The sequence below is a fragment of the Mesoplodon bidens genome (assembly GCF_964165515.1).
Source record: "Mesoplodon bidens genome assembly, chromosome: 1".
Classification (NCBI taxonomy): Eukaryota; Metazoa; Chordata; class Mammalia; order Artiodactyla; family Ziphiidae; genus Mesoplodon; species Mesoplodon bidens.
The window spans coordinates 173,473,772-173,499,128 of NC_138176.1; the positions used below are offsets into that span (position 1 = coordinate 173,473,772).

At 37.6% G+C, this 25,357-nt stretch overlaps 1 protein-coding gene across 4 annotated transcripts in view; it reads left to right on the forward strand.

Moving 5' to 3' along the window:
- The window catches only part of HERC4 (HECT and RLD domain containing E3 ubiquitin protein ligase 4), a 141,808-nt gene that overhangs the window by 53,405 nt on the left and 63,046 nt on the right, over window positions 1-25,357 (forward strand). For all 4 annotated transcript variants that reach the window (XM_081248689.1, XM_081248688.1, XM_081248690.1 and 1 more), the window contains 2 exons: window positions 2,088-2,218; window positions 14,600-14,760. In XM_081248689.1, coding sequence (XP_081104815.1) covers window positions 2,088-2,218; window positions 14,600-14,760 — 292 coding nt within the window. The remainder of the gene's footprint in view (window positions 1-2,087; window positions 2,219-14,599; window positions 14,761-25,357) is intronic.

A 25,357-nucleotide genomic window follows, 5' to 3' on the forward strand; every position in this document is an offset into this window, starting at 1 on the left:
AGACATTTTTCCAGAGTAGATATACAAATGACCAAAAGGTACATGAAAAGGGTGCTCAATGTCAATATCACAGTCATCAGGAAAATACAGATCAAGACCACAATGAGAGATCACCTCACATCTGTTAGGATCGCTATAATTTTTTTTTAAAAAAGGACAAGTATATGGAGGAGAGGGGAGCCCTGTATACTGCTGGTGGGAATATAAATTGGTGCGGCCATTAGGGAAAACAATATGAAGCTTCCTCAAAAACTTTAAAATAGAACTACTGTAGGACCCAGCAGTTCCACTTTTGGATGTATTTCTGAAGGAAGTGAAAACAGGATCTCAAGAGAGGTAAATACATTCTCATGTTTTTTGAAGCATTATTCACAATAGCCAAGATATTTAAACAACCTAAGTGTCCTTTGCCAAATGAGTGGATAAAGGAAATGTGATGTGTACATGTTTGTGTGCATATGTGTGCGCGCGCACACACACACACACACACACACACAGGAATATTATTCAGCCATAAAAAGGGGAAATCCTTTCATTTGTAACAACATGTATGAACCTCAAGGGCATTATGGTAAGTGAAGTAAGCCAGGCAAAGACAAACACTAAATGGTATCACTTATATGTGGCACTGTTAAAAAAAAAGAAGTGGGGTGGGGATAGAAAGTCAAATTCATAGAAACAAAGAGTAGGGTGTTGCTAGGGTGTAGGGGGTGAGGGAAATTTGACCCTCAAAGGGTACAAAGGGTGGTCAAAGGGTACAAATTTTCTGTTACAAGATTATTAAATTCTGAGGATCTAATGTACAGCATGGTGACTGTAATTAACGATACAGTATTCTATGCTTGAAATCTGCTAAGAGTAGATCTGAAGCTTTCTCACACACACACAAGAAGGATTATATAAGGTGATGGATGTGTTAATTAACTTGACTGGTAATAATTTCACAGAGTGTATGTATGTCAAGTCATGTTGTGCCCTTTAAATATATACAATTTTATGTCAAGTCAATGATATCAATAAAACTGGAAAAAAACATAAGAAAAATTAACACTTGCTATTTCTGTTCAAGAAAAGGAAATTAATACTTTTTGTGTGATAATAGTATTGTGTCATATATTTTTATCCATTAGAGGTATATGCCATTGAAGATACATATGCATTTATATGTGAAATGATTTGTTGACCACAGTGTACTTTAAAGTACTCCAGTACTTTTTTTGCTTTAAAGTACCCCCAAAGAAGGGAAGTGGGAGGGGCACCAATGAAACAGGATTATCTGTTTTGCCATTTGAAACTGAGTGATGTTATGTGATCATTCATATATAGGTAAATATATATATGTATATATGTCTTTTGTGCATTTGTTTAAATTTCCCATGATAAAAAAATTTTAAACAGAAAAATCAATTTCCTTACATAGCAATCTGTATAAATACTTATATCCTGCTTTCATCATTTAGTAGCATAAATTTGTATACATAGCTGCAACTATGAAGAAAAGCAGTTGAATTGAAAAGTACTAACTGTGCTTGTGTTAAAAATGTCATCATGAATTACTTTTTAAAAACATAACCTTTAATCCTGTTATGCATTTTTATGATAAATATTTTAAAGACCATTTATATTTTAGTAACTGTATGCTAAGAATAGCTATATTAGTGCACTCTCTGGTTACATATACTCTTCTGCAGAGCTACTTTGGAACCTGAAAATGATACCATTTTTAGGTTTTGTGAAATTTTATAGGTGTGTACTTGTGATTCAACAAGACTATAACAATAGTAAAAGGCAATGCAAAAAATAATTATTAGTATCTCTTTAATGATGACTTTATAATGATGAGAACATAATTAAATACTTTTAAAATATGTGAAAATAATTAGCCATATCAGCCTGGAACTCTTAGATTTAAGACATTTTACCTTGAAAAGTCAAGGTATCTTGACTATCTTATCATCTGTTAAATTGTGAAGACAGTAGAAGAGAAAGTTTGACTCCATATTAAAGATTAACTTATTTTCCTGAAGATTATTTTCTTTTATCAGGCTTTCTAATGACAAAGGGTTTTTTGTTTTGTTTTTTTTTAGGAAGGTGGAGTGTTTACTTTTGGAGCTGGAGGGTATGGTCAGTTGGGTCATAACTCTACCAGTCATGAAATAAACCCAAGGAAAGTTTTTGAACTTATGGGAAGCATTGTCACTCAGATTGCTTGTGGAAGGTAAGCAGTTTTAGAAAAGGGTATTTTGATCTATAACCCAATTATTTAGGATTTTTGTTTTTAACAGTCCAGGGGTCTTTTTTTTTTTTTTTAATCTATTATACCATGAATTCACAGGGAATGGCTTCTAGCAGCTTAGGCCCCTTTCCATTGGTTCTCACAAAGTGTGCTTCTCTGGTGGAACAGGCTGGCACTTCATTTGAACCTGAGTGCCTTTCTATTTGGCTTCCTTTTTTTTTTTTCTTTCTTTTTAAAATTGGAGAATAATTGCTTTACAATGTTGTTAGTTTCTGCTGTACAACAAAGTGAATCAGCTATATGTATACATATATCCCTTCCCTCTTGGACCTCCCTCCCACCCCACCCCCCATCCCACCCATCTAGGTCATCACACACTGAGCTGAGCTCCCTGTGCTATACAGCAGGTTCCCACTAGCTATCTATTTTATACATGGTAGTGTATATATGTCAATCCTAATCTCCTAATTCATTCCACGCTCCCCTTCCCCCACTGTGTCCACCCTCCCATTCTCTACATCCGTGTCTCTATTCCTACCCTGCAAATAGGATAATCTGTACCATTTTTCTAGATTCCACATATATGTGTTAATATACGATATTTGTTTTTCTGACTTCACTCTGTATGACAGACTTTAGGTCCATCCACATCTCTACAAATGACCCAGTTTTGTTCCTTTTTATAGCTGAGTAATATTCCACTGTATATATGTACCACATCTTCTTTATCCATTTATCTGTCAGTGGACATTTAGGTTGCTTCCATGTCCTGGCTATTGTGAATAGTGCTGCAATGAACATTGGGGTACTTTTTTTTTTTTTCTGATCATTTTTCTTCATATGTTTCAGGAAGCTACCGTGGCCCTTAGGGTGCTGAATATGCTTGATACGTACATTAATTCTCTTGGCAAGAAGAATCTTGCCCTTGTTTGTTTACAACAGTGCCAGTAGCATGCAGGGTAACATTGTAGACTCTTCCAGTTTTACCTTGGTAACATTTGTGGGGCATTCCTTTTTGAACAGTGTCATTTCCTTGATGTTTACAGTATCACATAGTTTCTTGTAGATTTGCATGTGTTGTGGCCAAAGGACGAACTTCATGTTTTCTGGAATGCCTTGATAAGATATAGCGGTGCCTCTCCTCTTTCCCTTTGTGTTGGTTAGTTTTGCAAATTACTGTAACATGGTAGTTCCAGCTGAAAGTGGAGATTTTTTAAATGAATTGTTCAGGAATATAGTAATCTAAAATAAAAAACATTATCTTCTACATGCCTGATTTGCTGCTAAGGAATCATAGTAAGAGGAGAAACTTATTTTATACTGATTATTTTACCTTTCTCTATTTGAAACAAATTTATCTGAGGCAAGATACTAATAAGGTAAATGTAATACTGTATATAACATTAAGTAAATATAATTTATTGTATGTAACATCACACTTGAAGGGAAACTATAGATCATCTTTTTTTCTTTTTCTTTTCCACCTTTTTTTTCTTTAAAGAATGAAGAAATTGACCAATTAATTACTTAAGACATAAGATTAGTTAGTGGTGAAAGTTGAATTGGACTCCTGATCTCCTGATTCCCAGTTCTTGGGAGTAAATAGGAATCAGAGCTTTGTAACTGAGCTTCACCTTTGATGGATTAAATTTTGGTGGACTCCCCAGAGGCAAAGTATCCTTTGCTTGACTAACTCAGTTTTGACCACTTAGCTTAGTTTTCCAGCTAGTATGTATCTTTATACAATATAGTTAAGTTTTCCAACATTAATTCAAGTACACAGAATTACACTGTAGCCTTTGGTGACTTTTTTTTTTTAACATCATGCTGTGTGATTATCCATATGTATGTAGCTGTGGTTCTCCATCATTAGGTCTTATTGCTGTGTTTTACTCAATTGTATGCATATATAATTATTTTCTCAGTCATGGGCACTTGGGTATTTCCAGTTTGGGGCAATTACAAATAATGTTGCTTTGAACATTTATTATATAATATACATAAACTTTAATATTTCTAAAGTATATACCTAGAATGGAATTTCTGGGTCAAAGAGTATACTTAATTTGAGTTTTGCAGGTTAATGTCACCCTATTTACCAGAATGGTTATACCAGTTTACCTTCCCATCACTATTGTATGAGAATTCCTATGTCCTTGTCACCGTTTGGTATTGTTAGACTTCAAAATTTTTGCTAATCTCTTGGATATATAGTGGTACTTAATCATGATTTTAATTTGCATTTCCATGATTTGATAGGGATTGCATTGAGTTGGTAGATCACTTTCAGAAGTATTGACATCTTAACAATATTAAGTCTTTCAAGCCATGAATGTGGGATGTCTTTCCATTTATTTAATTTCTTTCAGTAATATTTTGTAGTTTTCATTGTATGTCTTTTATCTATTTGCTTTCTCTATGTCTCACTTTTTTTGTCCCTTATTTCCTACGTTACTGCCTTCTTCTGTGTTTAGTTTATTTTTTGCAGTGAAATGTTTTAGTTTCCTCATTTCCTTTTCTGTATATTCTATAGCTATCTTTTTGTGGTTACCATGGGGATTACATTTAATATCCTAAAGTTATTAACACACATAACTCAAATTTATACTAGGTCAATTTCAATAATATATAAAAACTTTGTTCCTATATAGCTCTCTCCCCACCCCATTTCAGTTATTGGTGTCACAAGATAACATTTATATACATTGTGTGTCAGAAAACATAAATTAATAATTTTATGCATTAGTCTCTTAAATTCTGTAGAAAACAAAATTTGGAGGAAAAAACCACAAAATTACAATAATACTAGCTTTTATAATCACCCATGTATTTACCTTTACTGAGATCTTTATTTTTTCATACAGCTTCAAGTTACTGTCTAGTGTCCTTTCATTTCAACCTGTAGGATTCCTTTTAGTATTTCTTAAAGGGCAGGTCTGGTGATAAACTCCCTGAGCTTTTATCTGTAAATGTCTTAATTTCTTTCTCACTTTTTTTTTTTTTTTTTTTTTTTTTTTTTTGTGGTACACGGGCCTCTCACTGTTGTGGCCTCTCCCGTTGTGGAGCACAGGCTCCGGACGCGCAGGCTCAGCGGCCATGGCTCACGGGCCCAGCCGCTCCGCGGCATGTGGGATCTTCCCGGACCGGGGCACGAACCCGTGTCCCCTGCATCGGCAGGCGGACTCTCAACCACTGCGCCACCAGGGAAGCCCTTTTCTCACTTTTGAAGGACAGTTTTGTCAGATATCAGATTCTTTGTTGACAGGTTTTTTCTTTCAGCAGTTTGAATGTATAAGCCCACTGCCTTCTGACCTGCAAAGTTTCTGCTGAGAAATCTACTGATAATCCTATTGAGGATCCCTTGTATGTGACAATCACTTCTCTCTTGCTTCATTCAGGTTTCTTTCTTTGTCTTTCGACAGTGTGATTGTAATGTGTCTCAGTATGGATCTCTTTCAGTTCATCCTACTTGGAGTTTCTTGAATGTTTATGTCCAAGTTTGAGTATTTTTTGGTTATTATTTCTTCAAATGATCTCTCTTTATCTCTCTTTTTACCTTCTGGAACTCCCACAGTGCCTATGTTGGTCCACTTCATGATGTCCCATAGGTCCCTTAGATTCTCTTTACTTTTGTTCAGTCTTTTTTCTTTCTTTTCCTGAGACTTAATAATTTCAATTGTTTTATGGTGAAGTTCCTGTATTCTTTTTTCTTTCTGCTCAAATCTGCCTTTGAATCCCTCCAGTGAGTTTTTTATTTTAGTTAATGTATTTTTCATCTCCAGAACTTCCTTTTGGCGTGTTTTTAAGTTTTCTATTTTTTTATTGATATTTCCATTTTCTTCATATATTGTTTTCTTGACTATTTCCATGTCTTCCTTTAGTTATTTGAGCATCTTTAAGAAAATTATTTTAGTTTTTGTCTATTAAAGTTCATCATCTGGTTGTTCTCAGGGACATTTTTAAAGTAGACTTTATTTTTTACAGCATTTTTAGGTTCACCAGAATATTAAATGCTACATTTGTTTCAATTGATGAACCTACTGTTGACAAAAATAATCAATAAACAATCTGTAATAGGAAAAGAAAGGAGTTTTATTTGAGCCAAACTGAGGACAGTAGCCTGGAAGACAGCTTCTCATATAACTCTGAGGAACTACTCCTCCAGAGAAGCATAGTTTTCAGCACAGTTTTATATCTTGTCAGAAGAAAGAACATCAAACAAGTCAGGGATACATTCCTTCAGGGTTTCCCAAAAAACAGATCAGCATGTACACAGCAAGTCCATATGGCCTTGGCACCTGGGAAGAGAGTCTTACCATCTAAGGAGTGCCAGCATTGGCATCCCAGGAAGGGAAGGATTTAATCTTTATTTTTAACATGGATATTCTTTACTTCTGGTCATTGTGCCCTTCTCTTTAATAATTACAGCAGATATACAGTATATGTTTGATAGGCCACAAACAGACTGTTTTAGTTAAGATTAAAATCACATTAACTTATGTATAAGCCAGAATGACTTCCCCATACCTCAATATGTGAAAATTTCTTTCATCACTACATTGACAGATCATTACAGGTGTACATAGTGTATGTTAGGGTTCATTCTGTGGGTTTGGACAAATGTATAATGATGTGCATCCACCATTATCGTGTCATACAGGGTAATTTCAATGCCCTAAAAATCCTGTATGCTCCCCTTATTTATCCCGCCCATTTCCCTAACTCCTGGCAGTCACTGATTTTTACTCTTAGTTTTGCCTTTTCCGGAATGAAATAGAGTTGGAGTCACATAGTATGTAGCCTTCTCAGATTGTTTTCTTTCACTTAGTAATATGCATTTATGGTTCCTCCATGTTTTTTCATGGCTTGGTTGCTGATTTCTTTTTAATGCTAACTAATATTCCAGTGTCTAGATGTACCAGTTTGTTTATCCATTCACCTACTGAAGGACATCTTGGTTGCTTCCAAGGTTTGGCAGTTATGAATAAAGCTATTATAAGTATCTGTGTCAGGTTTTTGTGTAGACACAGATTTTTAACTCCTTTGGATGAATAATGAAGAGCACAATTGCTGAATCATATTGTAACAGTATGTTTAGTTTTGTAAAAAACCATCAGACTGCCTTCCAAAGGAGCTATGTCATTTTGGATTCCCATGTTGGTTTATTTTTTCCTTTGAATGGGCCTTACTTTCCAATTTCTTTGTATTCTCTGTGATTTTTTTTCTTTTTGAAAACTACATTTGAACCTAATAATGTGGTAACTCTAGAAATAATATTCTTTCCCTTCTCTAGGGTTTGCTGTTTTTTGTTTTGTTTTTATTTTTTGATTTTTATAGGTTGTCTCTGTGCCAAGGATCAGCCTGAGGTGTAAACATAAGGTCTTCTCAGGTCATTACTGAGACTGCACCTTTTCCGGGGCATGCACAATGACTTTCTAAATTCCTTTGTATATGCAGTTACATTTGAATGTCCTAGATCTTAAATGACTGACTTCTAAAAGGGGCAGAAGAAAAAAAGAAAGGGGAGAAAATAGAAGAAAATAAAAGGGAAGAAAACACCAGCCCTTTAAATCCTCTGGAAGTTTCTTCAGCTGGAGGGGAATAGGCTTGTAACAGTGGTCAGAAGGGGTGCAGGAAAGACTTACCCACCTTTGTATCTGTACCTGCGATCAGAAGGAGCAATCAGTGATCAGAGGACCAATCTCGAATATAAGGACCTTATTGCCTACCCTGGCTCCCACAAGCTATGTCCGAGATACTCTTGGAGCATGTGGATTACTGCCTGTCACAGGGCTGAGGGTGAAGGGGTAGGTAGCTACTACTGTGCTAAGTGCTGAAATTAATCAAAATTAATTGCAATTTACCACCCAAGCCTTCCCTTGGAAATTGCAAGCCTTTAATAGATGCCAGAGTTTTAAAATAGTTACATCAGACAGATTCTGTCACAGCAGTTGTTGTCTAAAGTGAGGAGACAGATTCCTGGTGCTTCCTATGCCACCGTCTTCTCAGAATCATCCTCTCATAGCTCCATCTTTGAAAACTCCTTTGCTCTCCTGCTTTTTAGTGCTACTGTTGCCATAAATTAAGTTCCATGTGTATGTAGATCTGTTTCTGCCATCTCTGTCTTATTCCTTCAATCTGTGTGTCTGTCCCTGTTTGATTATTCTTGATTTCTCCTTGTATGTCTGTCAGTTTTTGCTTTTGCTTTTAAGGCTGTGTTCTTAAGTGCATAAAATTTAAATTTTATCCATTCTTGATGAATTGAACCTTTTGTCTTTGTGGTGGTGATCCTCTAGATCTCTAATATCATTTTTGTTTCCTTAAAGTCTGTTTTATCTGATGTGAATAGAGCTCCACCTGCTTTTATATTGATATATATATATATATTTTTTTTTTACCTATTTTTTTCTGTCCTTTTACTTTGTCTTTCTGTATGTTTTATTTTTTTATTTTTTTTTTATTTTTTTTTATTTTTTTCTTTTTGCGGTATGCGGGCCTCTCACTGTTGTGGCTTCTCCCGTTGCGGAGCACAGGCTCCGGATGCGCAGGCCCAGCGGCCATGGCTCACGGGCCCAGCCGCTCCGCGGCATATGGGATCCTCCCAGACCGGGGCACGAACCCGTATCCCCTGCATCGGCAGGCGGACTCTCAACCACTGCGCCACCAGGGAGGCCCTTTCTGTATGTTTTAGATGAATCTCATGTAAATAGCATTAAGTTAGATTTTTAAAAAAAATACATCCTAACAATCTTTGTCTTTTAAATGGACAGATTTGGCAAGTTTTATTTATTTTTTTATTATTACTAATATATTTGGGTTTAAACCTGCCATCATATTTTGTACTGTTTGTGCTACCTGTTTATTTTTGTTTTCTTTCTTTTTTGCCTTTCTTTGGATTAATAATTTTTTTTAGTCAGTTTATTTTTATTTTTTAAAATTTATTTATTTATTTATTTATGGCCGTGTTGGGTCTTCGTTGCTGCACGTGGGGTTTCTCTAGTTGCAGTGAGCAGGGGCTACTCTTCATTGCGGTGCATGGGCTTCTCATTGCAGTGGCTTCTCTTGTTGCAGAGCATGGGCTCTAGGTGTGTGAGCTTCAATAGTTGTGGCACATGAGCTCAGTAGTTGTGGCTCGTGGGCTTAATTGCTCTGTGGCATGTGGGATCTTCCAGGACCAGGGCTTGAACCCGTGTCCCCTGCATTGGCAGGTGGATTCTTAACCACTGCACCACCAGGGAAGTCCTTTTAGTCAGTTTAATTCCCTCTACCCATTTGGAAATTTGGGAACTCTTTTTTAGTTGTTACTCTAGAAATAACAACATTAATCTTTAAGTTTTATTAATACTTTCCCCCTTTTCTGGAAGTTGTAAGACCTCCATTTACCTTCCCAACTTTTCATTCTCTATATTTATTTATTTTCTATTTTAGGCCACGCCGTGCAGCATGTGGGATCTTAGTTCCCTGACCAGGGATCGAACCCATGCCCCCTGCATTGGGAGCACAGAGTCTTAACAACTGGACCACCAGGGAATTCCCATTCATTCTCTATATATTTTTAAACCCCAGAAGAATATTGCTTCATATAGTCAGTGTACATTTAGAAATGGCTCTACATATATTTACTACCATTTTTTTCTCTTTAGTTTTTACAATTAGTTTCATTTTCCTTTTATCAGCCACCCTTTGGAATTTTCTTTAAGTAGATTTGCAGGTGGCAGACTCTTTTGTGTATCTAAAAATGTCTGTATTGCACCTCGTGCATGAATGATGTTGGTTATAGAATTCTAGCTTGGCATTTGCTTGCAGCACTTAAGATAATGTTCTACTGTCTTTTGGCTTCAGTTCTTCTGAGAAGTCGGCTGCTGGTATGTTGCTCCTTTGAAGGTAATTTGTCTCTTTTCTCTCTCTCTTCAGTTTTGCTTTCATTTGTCAAGGTATGGATTTCCTCATTTTCTTACTGGACTTCTTGAATCTGTGGAATAATCTCTATTTAGATACAGCTTTCCTTTCCTCATAGGACTCTGATTGGATGTGTATTAAATCATCTCACTCCACCTTGTAGTCTTACTTTCCACATTTTTGTCCCTCTTTGCTGCCTTCTTGATTACTTTTATGGTTTATATTTCAGTTCGTTAATTCTCATACTATATTTTTTGTTAAACCTATATTCTTGATTTTGGTTATTGTGATTTTTCAGTTCTAGTGTTTCATACTGGTTCTTTTTAAAAATCTGAAACAATTTTTTTCTTTAATCTTTCCAGCTGTCTGTCAGTTTTTAACCATGGCCTTTATTTCTTGGACATTAAACAAGTATTAAACATAATTATTCTAGATTCTTGGTTTGAAAATTCTGATATCTGAAATCTTTAGGGATCTATTTCTGTTGTTCTTTCTGCTAGGTTTTGTTCATGGTACCCTGTTTCTTTGCCCAGTTTTGTGTGTTTGACCATGTATTTGAAAAATTATTTATGGGGATGATTTGACAAAGCCTTCCTTTCCTTTTTTCATATATGAATCAGGATAAAAGGTAAATAAAAGCTCATCATATAAGTGAGCAAAAATGCTTGCTATTTTAATCTTATTTATTAGACTGTTGAAGTTATACATGAATATATATTCACTAAAGTATAGAGAGTTCAACTTTCCTTGTTTATCCACTTCATGAGTAATTCATTAAAAGATTATAAATATTTTTAGGTAATTTTTTTCCAATGAAATATTTAATCAGTCCCTTGTGAGATATCACAGATTGTTTAATATTATCCAGTTTTGTAATTCTTAACAGTAAAAATGTGCTTGATTTGAATAGTTATTCTTAGATCTGTAAACTTAGGTCTTTCCAGTAATTTTATTTATTTAATTATTGGACTGGGGGAGGAATTTCAGTTATATATTAATTGAGATGTAAAAAATTATCTACAGAGGGAATGTCGGTTGGTATCATGACCAGTTTGATTTCCAGATAGTTGGTACTGTAAGAACTATGTATTATTTCCTTATTAAATAATTGTCAGAAACTTCCTGAAGGAAGGAGGCAAGGGACACCAGAAATGTGAACTCATCAAAGAGATAATCCAAACGGAAAAGATTCAGATTCCAGTAGTATAGTGTCATATTGTTTTTGAGCTATTATATCAAATATAGGACTTGAGATAGTTATGTTTGTTCAGTGGCTCTCAACTCTTGACTTCATGCTGAAATCCTTTGGAGAGTTTTTAGTAATATGTATTGTTGCCTAGGCTCACTCCTAGGCAACTCCAACATGCAGCCAGGGTTAAGAACCACTGCTTCAGTAGATCCGTTTGAGGAGGAATTTAACAAACTAGTATTGAGCAGTTGTTTTTAAACTGTTGATATGTTCCTTTGAAATGTCACAGTGGCTGCTTCCTGAAGGAGGCAGACTGGGCAATGTTAAACCCTTCTTTAGCCAGAACAGCTTGTCTCTTTTATATGCTAGGATTCCATTTAATGTTTATTTTGTTAAGAGTATCCTTTATTTAGAATTTTTTTATTAACCTCGGCTCATCTGGCTCTGAGATAAGATGGTTGTTAGATTCTACTTAGTTTTCCAGTAGTGTGACAGACTAGATAACTTGAAAACCCTTTTAAATCAAAACACCTTTTAGGGCTTCCCTGGTGGCACAGTGGTTCAGAGTCTGCCTGCCGATGCAGGGGATGCGGGTTCGTGCCCTGCTCTGGGAGGATCCCGCGTGCCGCAGAGCGGCTGGGCCTGTGGGCCATGGCCGCTGAGCCTGCGCGTCCGGAGCCTGTGCTCCGCAGTGGGAGAGGCCACAACAGTGAGAGGCCCGCGTACTGCAAAAAACAAACAAACAAACAAAAAAACACCTTTTAAATAACATAGATCAGTTTGCCAGCAAGTAAAGGGAATTCCACAGGGCAAAAGCAAGGAAATCTGAAAACCATACCTGTTAGTTTGAACTGACTCTGGAGCTGCTCTGAAAAAATTTGCCAATCTAGGTAATGTATTAATTAGCTTATTTCGCTAAACAAATCAGCCCAAAACTTAGTGGCTTATTAATACAGTTACCTATTTAGCTAATAATTCTGTGGTTCAGTGATTTGGGCTGGGCTTAGCTGGGCAGTTCTTTTTTTTTTTTTTTTTTTTCTGGCTGCGTTGGGTCTTTGTTGCTGAGCGTGCGCTTTCTCTAATTGCGGCGAGTGGGGACTACTCTTTGTTGCGGTGCGTGAGCTTCTCGTTGTGGTGGCTTCTCTTGTTGTAGAGCACAGGCTCTAGGAGTGCAGGCTTCAGTAGTTGTGGCACGTGGGCTCAGTAGTTGTGGCTCCTGGGCTTAGTTGCTCTGCAGTGTGTGGATCTTCCTGGACCAGGGCTCAAACCCGTGTCCCTTGCATTGGCAGGCAGATTCTTAACCACTACGCCACCAGGGAAGTCCCTGGGCAGTTCTCATCTTAGCTGAACTCAGTTAATCAGCCGATGATATGGGTAGGCACTGGGTAGTCTGTGGGGACCTTAGCTGGGTCACCTTGTCTCTGCTTCAGATTATATATCATCCTTCAAATGCTAACCTTGGGTTATTCTCATGATGGTAGAGCAGAGTTCCAAAAGAGAGAGGGAAAGAGTGCAAAGCCACTGGTGAGGCATAGGCTCAGATCTGATGCACTGTCATTTCTGCTGCTTCTGCAAACCACAGGTCAGAGACCAGTTTTAAGACATGGAGAAATAGATTCACCATCTTGGTGGAAACACCTGCAGAAGTCATATTGTAAGGATAATGGGTATAGGGAAAAGAATAACTTGGGTCCTTTTTTTTTTTTTTTTTTTTTTTTTTTGCGGTACGCGGGCCTCTCACTGTTGTGGCCTCTCCCGTTGCAGAGCACAGGTTCCGGACGCACAGGCTCAGCAGCCATGGGTCACGGGCCTAGCCGCTCCGCGGCATGTGGGATCTTCCCGGACCGGGGCACGAACCCGTTTCCCCTGCATTGGCAGGTGGACTCTCAACCACTGCGCCACCAGGGAAGCCCCTTGGGTCCTTTTTATAAACAATATACCACAGATGGCAAAGGAGTTTGGAATAGGAGATGAGACCTAAGAACTGGTAGAGGCAGTAGTGAGGCCTGTGAAACCATCTCCTCCCAGTAAAGCTGCCTCATGGGAAGAGTTCACAATGCAATATTCTCTTGATAGTTTAAGGAGACTTTTCTGGCCTTGGCCTATTTTATGGTTTGGATCTCCCCTCAGAATTTGTAACCACAGGACTGCCCTAAAGTAGGTTTGGGGCTTGTCAGAGTAGTCCTGGGTGGGTGTGTATGTATTTATATTTCACAACATATTAAGGGTTTTAAATGAAGTAACTGGCTGGCTGTTTCGAAAAAAAGAACTAGAAATGGTATAAAACATAGTCATTAAAAGTTTAAATTCAGTGGATAGTTGAAACAGCAGGTTGGACACACTGCTAAAGAGAAAAATAATGACTTGAAAGATAAATCCAAGGAAATTACTCACAAGGGGTATGGATATTAAAGAGAAGTTAAAAGACTGGTTGGGTATGTTGGGAAGATAAAATGTTTGTCTAGTATTATCAAGAAGAGAACTGAATAAATGGGAGAGAGACAGTATTTGCAGAAATAACACTTAAGAATTTGTCAGACTTGATTGAAGCCATAAAACCTGAGATTGAAGAACACAAGGCCTGAGCTGGATAATCACCTTTAACCCATTCCTAAACATACAGTAGTGAAGCATCAGAAGGAGTTGGATAGGTTCACTGCTTAGTGGGTTTTCTTTAGCTTCAGTTCCGTAATTTCTCAGGTTTGCTTCCACTCTGCAATCTCTAGAGGAGTCTGAGTGTGTATACATAGGGATAAATTTCTTTTGAAGAAAGGAAACTGTTTTTTTGAAGAAAGGAAACATTGTTTTATTATGCAGTTTTATATATACCAATCTTCTGCCCAGTTCTTATGTTAAAACTTTTGAGTGATGCCCTGATGGTGGGCCCTCATAGACCACAGAGCCCTAAGCTAGAACCTGACAGAGAGGGAAGGCGGCTGGGGAGCTTTCTTGGATAGCATAGTTAGATGCTGCCTCTAGTGCTAAATCATATATTGTAAGGGATTCCAGTATATAGCTGGGCCTTTTTAAATTTGGACACTTGTGGGAATTTTCTGGAATATGCTTTATGCAGCCTGCCTGTGTGGTACAGAATTCATTCAGTATATAGAGTAAGGCTATTAAATATTTTGTACAGAAAATTTTAAAACTATAATGGTTTTATTAACTTACTTTTGAAGACAAAAATTATATCAGTAATATTTGCTATGCTTTTCTGAATGTAAATTGTTTGAAAGGTAACATTAAGTCTGAGGTTTTCTATCATTTTACTCTAGGCAGCACACTTCTGCTTTTGTTCCTTCATCAGGACGAATTTATTCTTTTGGACTTGGTGGTAATGGACAGCTAGGAACTGGTTCAACAAGCAACAGAAAAAGTCCTTTCACTGTGAAAGGAAATTGGTTCCCTTATAATGGACAATGTCCACCAGATTTTGGTAAGTTCTTTTACATTAAAGCTTTGCTGCACACACTAAAATTATTGTTAAAATGTTGCTCTTAAAATATGAACTTTTCTATGTTTTAAATGAAAGGGTTACAAGATACATTGTTTGGTGAAAATAGCAAGATACAGAATACTGTATATGGTTGCTTAGTTTGTTTATATATATGCATAAGGAAACCCAGGATAAATAAAATAATGAAAGTAGGTTGGGCATATGGGAACTGAATGGTGACTAGATACCAGTGGGAGGGAAGTGTTTTTGTTTTTTATCTTTGATTATGGTAAAATACACATAATACAAAGTTTATGAACTTAACTATTTTTAAGTGCACAGTCAGTAGTGTTAAGTACATTCACATTGTTGTGTAACTACCTCCAGAGCGTTTTTGTCTTGCAAATCTAAAACTCTGTGTTCATTAAACAACAATTCTCCATTCACTCTTCCCACTAGCTGGCAACCATTCTGCATTCTGTCTCTGTGAATTTGACTTAGCTCTAAATATCTCATAAGTGGAATCATGCAGTATTTGTTTTTTTGTGATTGGCTTGTTTTATAATCTTAGCATAATGTCCTTAAGGTTCATCCATGTTACAGCGTATGGACCACATTTTGTTTATCTGGAATTGCTGATGGACATTTGGATTGTTTCCACCTTTTGACTACTGTGAATAATGCTGCTATAAACATGGGTGTATAAATATCTCTCCAAGACCCTGCTTTCAATTCTTGGGGTATATACGAGACTTTAAAATTATATAACATTTTCTATTTATCTGAAATTTGAACATATGAATATATGTTCGAAATATTAAAATTTAAAATTTGCTTTTATATCCCTACTGCTTTAGCCAAATCTATATTTTTGTTTTCTGTTACTCTTTTAATAGATCTGGTTATCTTTTCAATGATACTAACTTACTACTTAAAGAATTTGAAATGTTCAGATGCTGTTTTCTCATTCACTTCTTTGACATGCTGCAACCAAAATGTACTTTTTAAAATATTTCCTTTACCATCCTAAACTGCACCTCAGAATTGTTTTCTCATTTATTTTATCTATGTTTGATTGTCTTTGGGATTTTTCTCTGAGTTGTGGGACTTGAGTCAAGACTATTCTGTGATGAACCTACTATGAAGGTTGACATTTGAAAAGGTCCATCACTTTTTATTATGAATTACCTTTGAAGATACTTTCTTTCTTTTTTTTTTGGTAGCTTAAAGGATATCTTGGTTATACTTTTATTTAACAAAGGTCAGGATATGATACTATTTTTTTTCTTGTTTTTGTTTGATTTTGTGTTAGAATATGGCTTCACTTTCTTCCAGTCACTCTTAGGTTTGGAACCTGCATTTATTTTAGTAGTATTGTTCTTTTTCTTATGTCCTTAGGAGCATGTTGGTGTTTCATCATATCAGTTTCTTCCACAAGGCACCATTAATAACCTAACAAAGAGATTTGTAATTTAAAGCAGCATGGATATTGTAAGGCATCATGTATTTCTGTTATACAGTTTAGTCACTTAGAGATGCATTCTGTTGCCTTTGTAACTGCATACCTTAAGATTATTTGCATTAAAGTGGGAAAGGGGGGCTTCCCTGGTGGCGCAGTGGTTGAGAGTCCGCCTGCCGATGCAGGGGACACAGGTTCATGCCCCGGTCCGGGAGGATCCCACGTGCCGTGGAGCGGCTGGGCCCGTGAGCCATGGCTGCTGAGCCCGCGTGTCCGGAGCCTGTGCTCCGCAAAGGGAGAGGCCACAACAGTGAGAGGCCCGCGTACAGCAAAAAAAAAAAAAAAAAAAAAAAAAGTGGGAAAGGAAATGGAGTTCTAAAAGCAGTCATTTTTGCTACAATTTAGTTTCATTAAAAAATTGTTTATGCACAGTAGCCAAAAGGCATAAACAACTTATGTCCATCAACAGATGAATGGATAGAAAAGTATGGTATATACATGTAATTGAATATTAGCCATATACAGGAATGAAATTTTGATACATGCCATGGCATGGAAGAACCTTGAAAACGTGCTAAGTGAAAGAAGCCTGACACAAAAGGATAAATATTGTATGTCTCCTCTTATATGAGGTACCTAGAACAAATTTATAGAGACAGAGAGAACACTGGTTTCCAGGGTCTGGAGGGAGGGGAGAATGAGGAGTTGTTTAATGGGTACAGATTTTCTGTTTGGGATGATAAAATGTACTGGAGGTGAATAATGGTGATAGTTGCACAACACTGTGAATTTGCTTGATGCCATGAATTAGCACTTTAAAATGGTTAAAACAGTAAATTTTCTGTTATGTATATCTTACCACTATTTTGTATATATAATATATATAATGGCTGATAATTATTTTGTACTATACTAAAGCTGTGTAGGATAGGAACTAATTAAATGTGAATTTAATTTACTCAGCCCCTCTAGAAGTTAAGTCCGTGACTCCCCACCATAAATCACATTGTTAGCATAAACTATCTGGTATGGCCTCGAGGCCACAGGTAAAAAAAGACACTCTTTTTTTTTTTTTTCCACACACACACACACACACACACACACACACACACACACACACACAGTATTTTTATTTTTACAAGAGATAAATAAACTGACACCAAGCATTGTAAATGGATGACCACAACAAAAGCAACAATGATTGCAGTTACCAAACACGAAACACACTCATACTATGTCATAATATTGACATTCAGTCCAGTAATCCTCCACTGTATCAGGTCCTTTACTTTGCAGTGAAAATTGTTTTGTATATTTTTTGCCTCTGAGTCCATGTGGGATTTATTTTATTTTATTTTTTTTAATTATTATTATTATTTTTATTCAAACAGAAAGTCACAAAAATTGTAATCATCCTCATCAGTTCACTCAGTCCCATGTAATTAATTTTTTTTTTCATCTTGATCTTTTGTTAGCACTTCTATGAATTCATCAGTTTTCCGTTAAGAGTTCTGAAAATGCTTATTCATTCAGTTCATCAGTATGGTCAGTTACCAGAAACCTGTACTTGTCAGAGTCTTTTCCATGAATTCCTTGAAGCTGAAACCCTTTTATAGGAATGTTTTTGCAAAAGCATCAGAGTACACCCAGAACTGTCTATAAATGACAAAAGACTTAAAAATGACCATGGTTAAAGATTTGATGAAAGTTCATAATAATGCAGTTGACAAGGAAATCTAGTTATTTCTGAGATATACATTTAAAGTAATAACTAGAATTATGACTTATAACATTATACCAGAACATATAAGAATTTTAGAAATTTCATGTAATGTCTGAAACATTTATATTAACATATTTCCATACAAATAACCCAAAGAAAGTTTAGTATTAGTTGGGTTTTTTTTGTTTGTTTGTTTTTTATACTGCAGGTTCTTATTAGTCATCAATTTTATACACATCAGTGTATACATGTCAATCCCAATCACCCAGTTCAGCACACCACCATCCCCATCCCACTGCGGTTTTCCCTCCTTGGTGTCCATACGTTTGTTCTCTACATCTGTGTCTCAACTTCTGCCCTGCAAACTGGTTCATCTGTACCATTTTTCTAGGTTCCACATACATGCGTTAATATATGATATTTGTTTTTCTCTTTCTGACTTACTTCACTCTGTATGACAGTCTCTAGGTCCATCCACGTCTCAATGACTTAATTTCTTAATGACTCAATTTCGTTCCTTTTTATGGCTGAGTAATATTACATTGTATGTATGTACCACAACTTCTTTATCCATTCGTCTGTTGATGGGCATTTAGGTTGCTTCCATGACCTGGCTATTGTAAATAGTGCTGCAATGAACATTGGGGTGCATGTATCTTTTTGAATTATGGTTTTCTCTGGGTATATGCCCAGTAGTGGGATTGCTGGATCATATGGTAATTCTGTTTTTAGTTTTTTAAGGAACCTCCATACCATTCTCCATAGTGGCTGTATCAATTTACATTCCCACCAACAGTGCAAGAGGGTTCCCTTTTCTCCAGACCCTCTCCAGCATTTGTTGTTTGTAGATTTTAGGATGATGCCCATTCTAACTGGTGTGAGGCGATACCTCATTGTAGTTTTGATTTGCATTTCTCTAATAATTAGTGATGTTGAGCAGCTTTTCATGTGCTTCTTGGCCATCTGTATGTCTTCTTTGGAGAAATGTCTATTTAGGTCTTCTGCCCATTTTTGGATTGGGTTGTTTGTTTCTTTAATATTGAGCTGCATGAGCTGTTTATATATTTTGGAGATTAGTCCTTTGTCCATTGATTCGTTTGCGAATATTTTCTCCCATTCTGAGGGTTGTCTTTTTGTCTTGTTTATGGTTTCCTTTGCTGTGCAAAAGCTTTGAAGTTTCATTAGGGCCCATTTGTTTATTTTTCTTTTTATTTCCATTACTCTAGGAGGTGGATCAAAAAAGATCTTGCTGTGGTTTATGTCAAAGAGTGTTCTTCCTATGTTTTCCTCCAAGAGTTTTATAGTGTCTGGTCTTACATTTAGGTCTCTAATCCATTTTGAGTTTATTTTTGTGCATGGTGTTAGGGAGTGTTCTAATTTCATTCTTTGACATGTAGCTGTCCAGTTTTCCCAGCACCACTTACTGAAGAGACTGTCTTTTCTCCATTGTATATCCTCGCCTCCTTTGTCATAGATTAGTTGACCATAGGTGCGTGGATTTATCTCTGGGCTTTCTATCTTGTTCCATTGATCTATGTTTCTGTTTTTGTGCCAGTACCATATTGTCTTGATTACTGTAGCTTTGTAGTATAGTCTGAAGTCAGGGAGTCTGATTCCTCCAGCTCCGTTTTTTTCCCTGAAGACTGCTTTGGCTATTCGGGGTCTATAAGAAGACACTCTTAACAGGATATGCCCAAGACTTTGAGACTCTCTCCTTGGAACTAGGCAAAGGGCAAACCTTTCTTTCTTTTTTTTTTTTGCCGTATGTGGCCTCTCACTGTTGTGGCCTCTCCCATTGCAGAGCACAGGCTCGGGACGCGCAGGCTCAGCAGCCATGGCTCATGGGCCTAGCCACTCCGCAGCATGTGGGATCCTCCTGGACCAGGGCACGAACCCACGTCCCCTGCATCGGCAGGTGGACTCACAACCACTGCGCCACCAGGGAAGCCCCAAACCTTTCTTTAGAATGTGTATAGTATTAGTGTATAGAACAACTGTATTAGTTTGCTAATATAATAAACTGTATTAGTTTGCTGCTATAATAAAACATCACAAACTCAGTTGCTTGAACAATACAAATTTATTGACTCAGTTGTGAAGGCTAGAAGTCCAAGATCAAGGTGTTGGCAGTGTTGCTTCCTTCTGAGGGCTATAAGAGAGAATCTGTTCCATATGTCTCTCCTAGCTTTTGGTGGTTTGCTGGCAGTCTTTGGTATTCCTTGGCTGGTACATCTCTGCCTTCATCCTCTCATGGCATTCTCTCTATGTGCCTATCTGTGTCCAAATTTCGCCCTTTTATAAGGACACCAGTCATTTTGTATTAGTGGTCCACCCTACTCAAATATAACTTCAACTTACATAATTACATCTGCAGTGACCCTATTTCTGAAGAAGGTCATTTTCTGAGGGTACTAGGGATTAGGACTTCAACATATGAATTTTGGGGGAGCACAGTTCATCACATGACAACATCCCAGACCTGACAAGTTTTAATCTTCTACTGCGCCAGAGACATCATAAGCATTGGCTCCATAAGTACAACCAACTTTATTCTTTAAGATGACTTGTCATATCTAATTCAATAGCCACCGTTCTTAATATGACATTTCAGGTAAGTTCTTGGTTACATAATTGATTTGCTCAATCAGTTATGAAAGAAGTACAAACTAGTGAGAAGGGGAACATATTCTTACTGAACCCATGCAGATAGCAACATTACTATTAAAAGAATAGAAACCTATTAAATTTGAATTCTCATTGAATTCTGGGGATCAGCAAGAATCAGATAAAATGTTTTTAATTGACATAACATTATATTTGTTTCGTGTATATAGCATAACAATTTGATATTTGTATATATTGCAAATGATCACCACAGTAAGTCTAGTTAACATCTGTCACCATCGTTAAAAATTTTTTTTCTTGTTATGAAACTAAGATTTACTCTCAGCAACTTTCTAATTTGCAGTACAGTATTAACTGTAGTCACCATACTGTACATTTCAGTCCCATGATTTAGTTATTTTATAACTGGAAGTTTGTGCCTTTTGACTCCCTTCATCCATTTTGCCTGGCCCCCATTCCCAGCCACCTCTGGCAACCACTAATCTGTTCTCCGTATCTATGAGCTTGGTTTCGGTTTGTTGTTGTTGTTTGTTTTTTAGATTCCACATGTAAGTGAGATCATACAGTATTTGTCTTTCTTTCTGACTTATTCCACTTAGCATAATGCCCTCTAGGAATCATGTGTGTTGTCACAAATGGCAAGATTTCCTTCTTTTTTATGGCCAAATAATATTCCACTGTATATATATTTGTATGTATGTGTGTATATACATGTGTGTATGTATACACTTACACACACACAAACACACACCCCATGTTTTCTTTATCCATTCATCCATCAGTGGAAACTTAGGTTGCTTCCATACCTTGGCTATTGTAAATAATGCTAAAATGAACATGGTGGTGCATACATCTTTTCAAATTAGTGTTTTTGTTTTACCCAGAAGTGGAATTGCTAGATCATATGGTAGTTCTGTTTCTAATTTTTTGAAGAACCCCCATACTGTTTCCATAGTGGCTGCACCAATTTATATTCCCACTGACAGTGCAAGAGGGTTCTCTTTTCTCCACATGTTCACCAACACTTGTTATTTCTTGTCTTTTTGATAATAGCCAGTCTAACAACTGTGAGTTGATATCTCATGGTGATTTGCATTTCCCTGATGATCAGTGATGTTGAGCATCTTTTCATGTGCCTGTAGGCCATCTGTATGTCTTCTTTGGAAAACTGTCTATTCAGCTCTTCTGCCTATTTTTTTAAACCAGGCTGTTTGTTTTTTGATGTTGAGTTACATGAGCTGTTTATATATTTTGGATATTAACCCCTTATCGGTCGTATCATTTGCAAATATTTTCTGCCGATCAGTAGGTTGTCTTTTTGTTTTGTCACTGATTTCCTTAGCTGTGCAAAAGCTTTTAAGTCTAATTAGGTCCCATTTGTTTATTTTTGCTTTTGTCTCCTTTGCCTTAGGAGACAGATCCAAAAAACTATTGCTACGATTTATGTCAAAGAGTGATCTGCCTGTTTTCTTCTAGGAGTTTTATGGTTTCTGGTCTTACATTTTGGTCTTTAATCCATGTTGATGGTTTCCTTTGCTGTGCAGAAGCTTTTTAGTGTGATGTAGTCCTACTTGTTTATTTTTGCTTTTGATACTTTTACTTTTGGTGCTAAATCCAAAAAATCATCCTCAAGACTGATGTCAGGGAGCTTACTGCCTATGTTTTCTTCTAGGAGTTTTATGATTTAGGTCATATATTCAAGTCTTTAGTCCATTTTGAGTTAGTTTTTTTTTTAATAAATTTATTTTTATTATCATTTTTTGGCTGTGTCAGGTCTTCGAATGCTGTGTGCAGGCTTTCTCTAGTTGTGGCAAGCGGGGCTACTATTCGTTGCGGTGCGCGGGCTTCTCGTTGCAGTGGCTTCTTTTGTTGCGGAGCACGGGCTCTAGGTGTGTGGGCTTCAGTAGTTGTGGCTTGCAGGCTCAGTAGTTGTGGCGCACGGGCTTAGTTGCTCCGCAGCATGTGGGATCTTCCTGGACCAGGGCTTGAACCCATGTCCCCTGCATTGGCAGGCGTATTCTTTTTTTTTTTTTTTTTTTTTGCGGTACGCGGGCCTCTCACTGTCATGGCCTCTCCCATTGCGGAGCACAGGATCCAGACGTGCAGGCTCAGCGGCCATGGCTCACAGGCCCAACCACTCCGCAGCATGTGGGATCCTCCCGGACTGGGGCACGAACCCGTGTCCTCTGCATCGGCAGGCGGACTCTCAACCACTGCACCACCAGGGAGGCCCTGGCAGGTGTATTCTTAACTGCTGTGCTACCAGGGAAGTCCTTGAGTTAGTTTTTGTGTATGGTGTAAGATAATGGTCCAGTTTCATTCTTTTGCATGTGGCTGTCCAATTTTCCCAGCACTATTCATTGAAAAGACTGTCCTTTTCCCACTGTGTATTCTTAGCTTCTTTGTCTTAACTAAATTGATCATATATGCATTGGTTTATTTCTGGGCTCTGTATTCTGTTCCATTGATCTATGTCTGTTTTTAATGCTGATACCATACTGTTTTGATTACTGTAGTGTTGTAATATAGTTCAACCCTGCCCTCACTCTTGGTTGTCTCTCAAATCTTTGTTAATGTCCAAACAGTCTATATTATTTTTAGTGGCTCTCAGTTAGTTGAGAATGTGCCAAAACCTGTCAGTATCCCAAAGAGGAGAATTTCAGCAATACCTAGATTCAGGCTGATTGAGGCCAGACCCTCAGGCAGTGGCTTTTAAGTATGCAAATGTATATCATCCTGTGGGACTGCAAGGGAAAGTCACACTACTGCCAGAACTAGGCAACCTAGAGGTGTCCCTTGGGTGGCAGCTGTGAAAATCAGGGCACCAGCTAAGGGTACAAACTCCTTTCCAGGAGATATTGGCAAGTTAAAGCAAGGTAGGGGAGAGCGCAAAGATGGCATCCACCAGCTTTCGTCCCCAAAGATCACCTCAGTAGGTTGCCAGAGGTGTAGAAACCTTAGGCCAAAGCTCCAGGACAAGCAGATAGGCCTTTTTCACAGAAAACTGGGGTATGTTTCTGTTTGTTGTTTGTGCTGTGCACTGGGGGTGGTAGCCAACCAAAAACTGTCTCTCCAGTTGTTACAGTCCCATGAGACCCAGGATACAAGCCCAGCTGTCCACCAGAACCAGGCAATCAAGGGGCATCAGTTAGGTGGCGGCCACAAAAATGGGGACACCAGATGGGAATACGAGGTCCCCTGTGGAAGAGATGGATGTTCTGGAGTGCAGCAGAGGGATGGTGCAAAGATAAGACCCTCCTTCTGAGATCTCTGAGAGGATTACAACAGGCCCTTTTTTTTTTTTTTTTTTTTGCAGTACGAGGGCCTCTCCCTGTTGTGGCCTCTCCTGTTGCGGAGCACAGGCTCTGGACGCGCAGGCTCAGCGGCCATGGCTCACGGGCCCAGCCGCTCTGCGGCATGTGGGCTCTTCCCAGACCGGGGCACGAACCCGTGTCCCCTGCATCGGCAGGCGGACTGTCAACCACTGCGCCACCAGGGAAGCCCCCTACAACAGGCCCTTTGATGTGGGTTTAATTAGAAGCCTGCCTCTTAGGCCAAAGCTGTATTAGATAAACTAATAATCCTCTTCTACAGAAAGATTGGGCACCTCAGTCTGTTGCCTCTTGCTGTGCCCTGGGGTGATAGTCAGTTAAGAACTCTTTGTCCATTGGTTTTAGTCCTGTGGGACCCTTGAGCATAATCCCCCTCTGGCCCCCAGAGTCAGGTGATCTAGAGGTGTGCCCTGAATGACAGCTGCAAAAATCAGGGCCTCAGAAGAGGATATAAGCTCCTTTCCGGGAGATACTGGCAAGCTGAAGGGAGAAGAGAAATGTTTTTTTAACATTTCATTTCAGCGTACCAAAGCAGAGTTTACAAAATTGATGTGAATTAGATTACTTTAGAAGAAGGAGAAATGACTCCCTATAAGGGAGATCCAGAAAACAGAAAATTAAAGCAAAGTTAAACATTATGGATCTTGGATTGTCAGTTTCATAAAACTGCTTATCAGCTTAAAAAAATATATGAGAAATCCTAATTTAGTCCACTGGTGTCTTTTGAAAGTTCTCTAAGCCACGTCTCCTCAGAAGCCTGTACCCAAGTGTCTATTCTTTGACGTATAAGTGGTTTCAAATACCAGGTACAGTCCTTTTCACAGGGCTCTGAGACTATCCTTCTTTGTTGAAGGTACAAACTCTGGCCTGTAGCTTATAGGAAGGCCTTCAGACAAGCATCAGAATAAAACAAAAACTAGTCAATAGATGAGAGAGGCTTAAAATGACTATGGCTTATTTATTATTGATAATTGTCAAGTGGAAAGATATGACGAGGGTTTATAATAAGTATAAATACAGTTGACAAGGAAATTTGGTTGTTTCTGTGACATGGAGAACACATTAGAGGCATGTTTTGGAGATACTGTGGTTTAGTTCCAGAATACCACAATAAAGTGAGTCAGATAAAATTTTTGGTTTCTTGGTACATGTAAAAATCATGTTTACACTATTCTGTGGTGTATTAAGTGTGCAGTAGCATTATTTCTTTAAAAAATATACATAGTATATCTTAATTAAAAATACTTTATTACTAAAAAATGCTAACAATCATCTGACAACACAAATCATCAATTGCCACAAATCAGCAATTTGTAAAAACCACAATGTCTGTGAAGCACAATAAAGCGAGTTATGCCTGTATTCCAAAAAGGTTTTTAAACAATAATGTTTATAAAGATGATGATTAAGCCTATTCTCAAAGAAGTCAGTGATTCCTTATATCTGATTTATGAATAT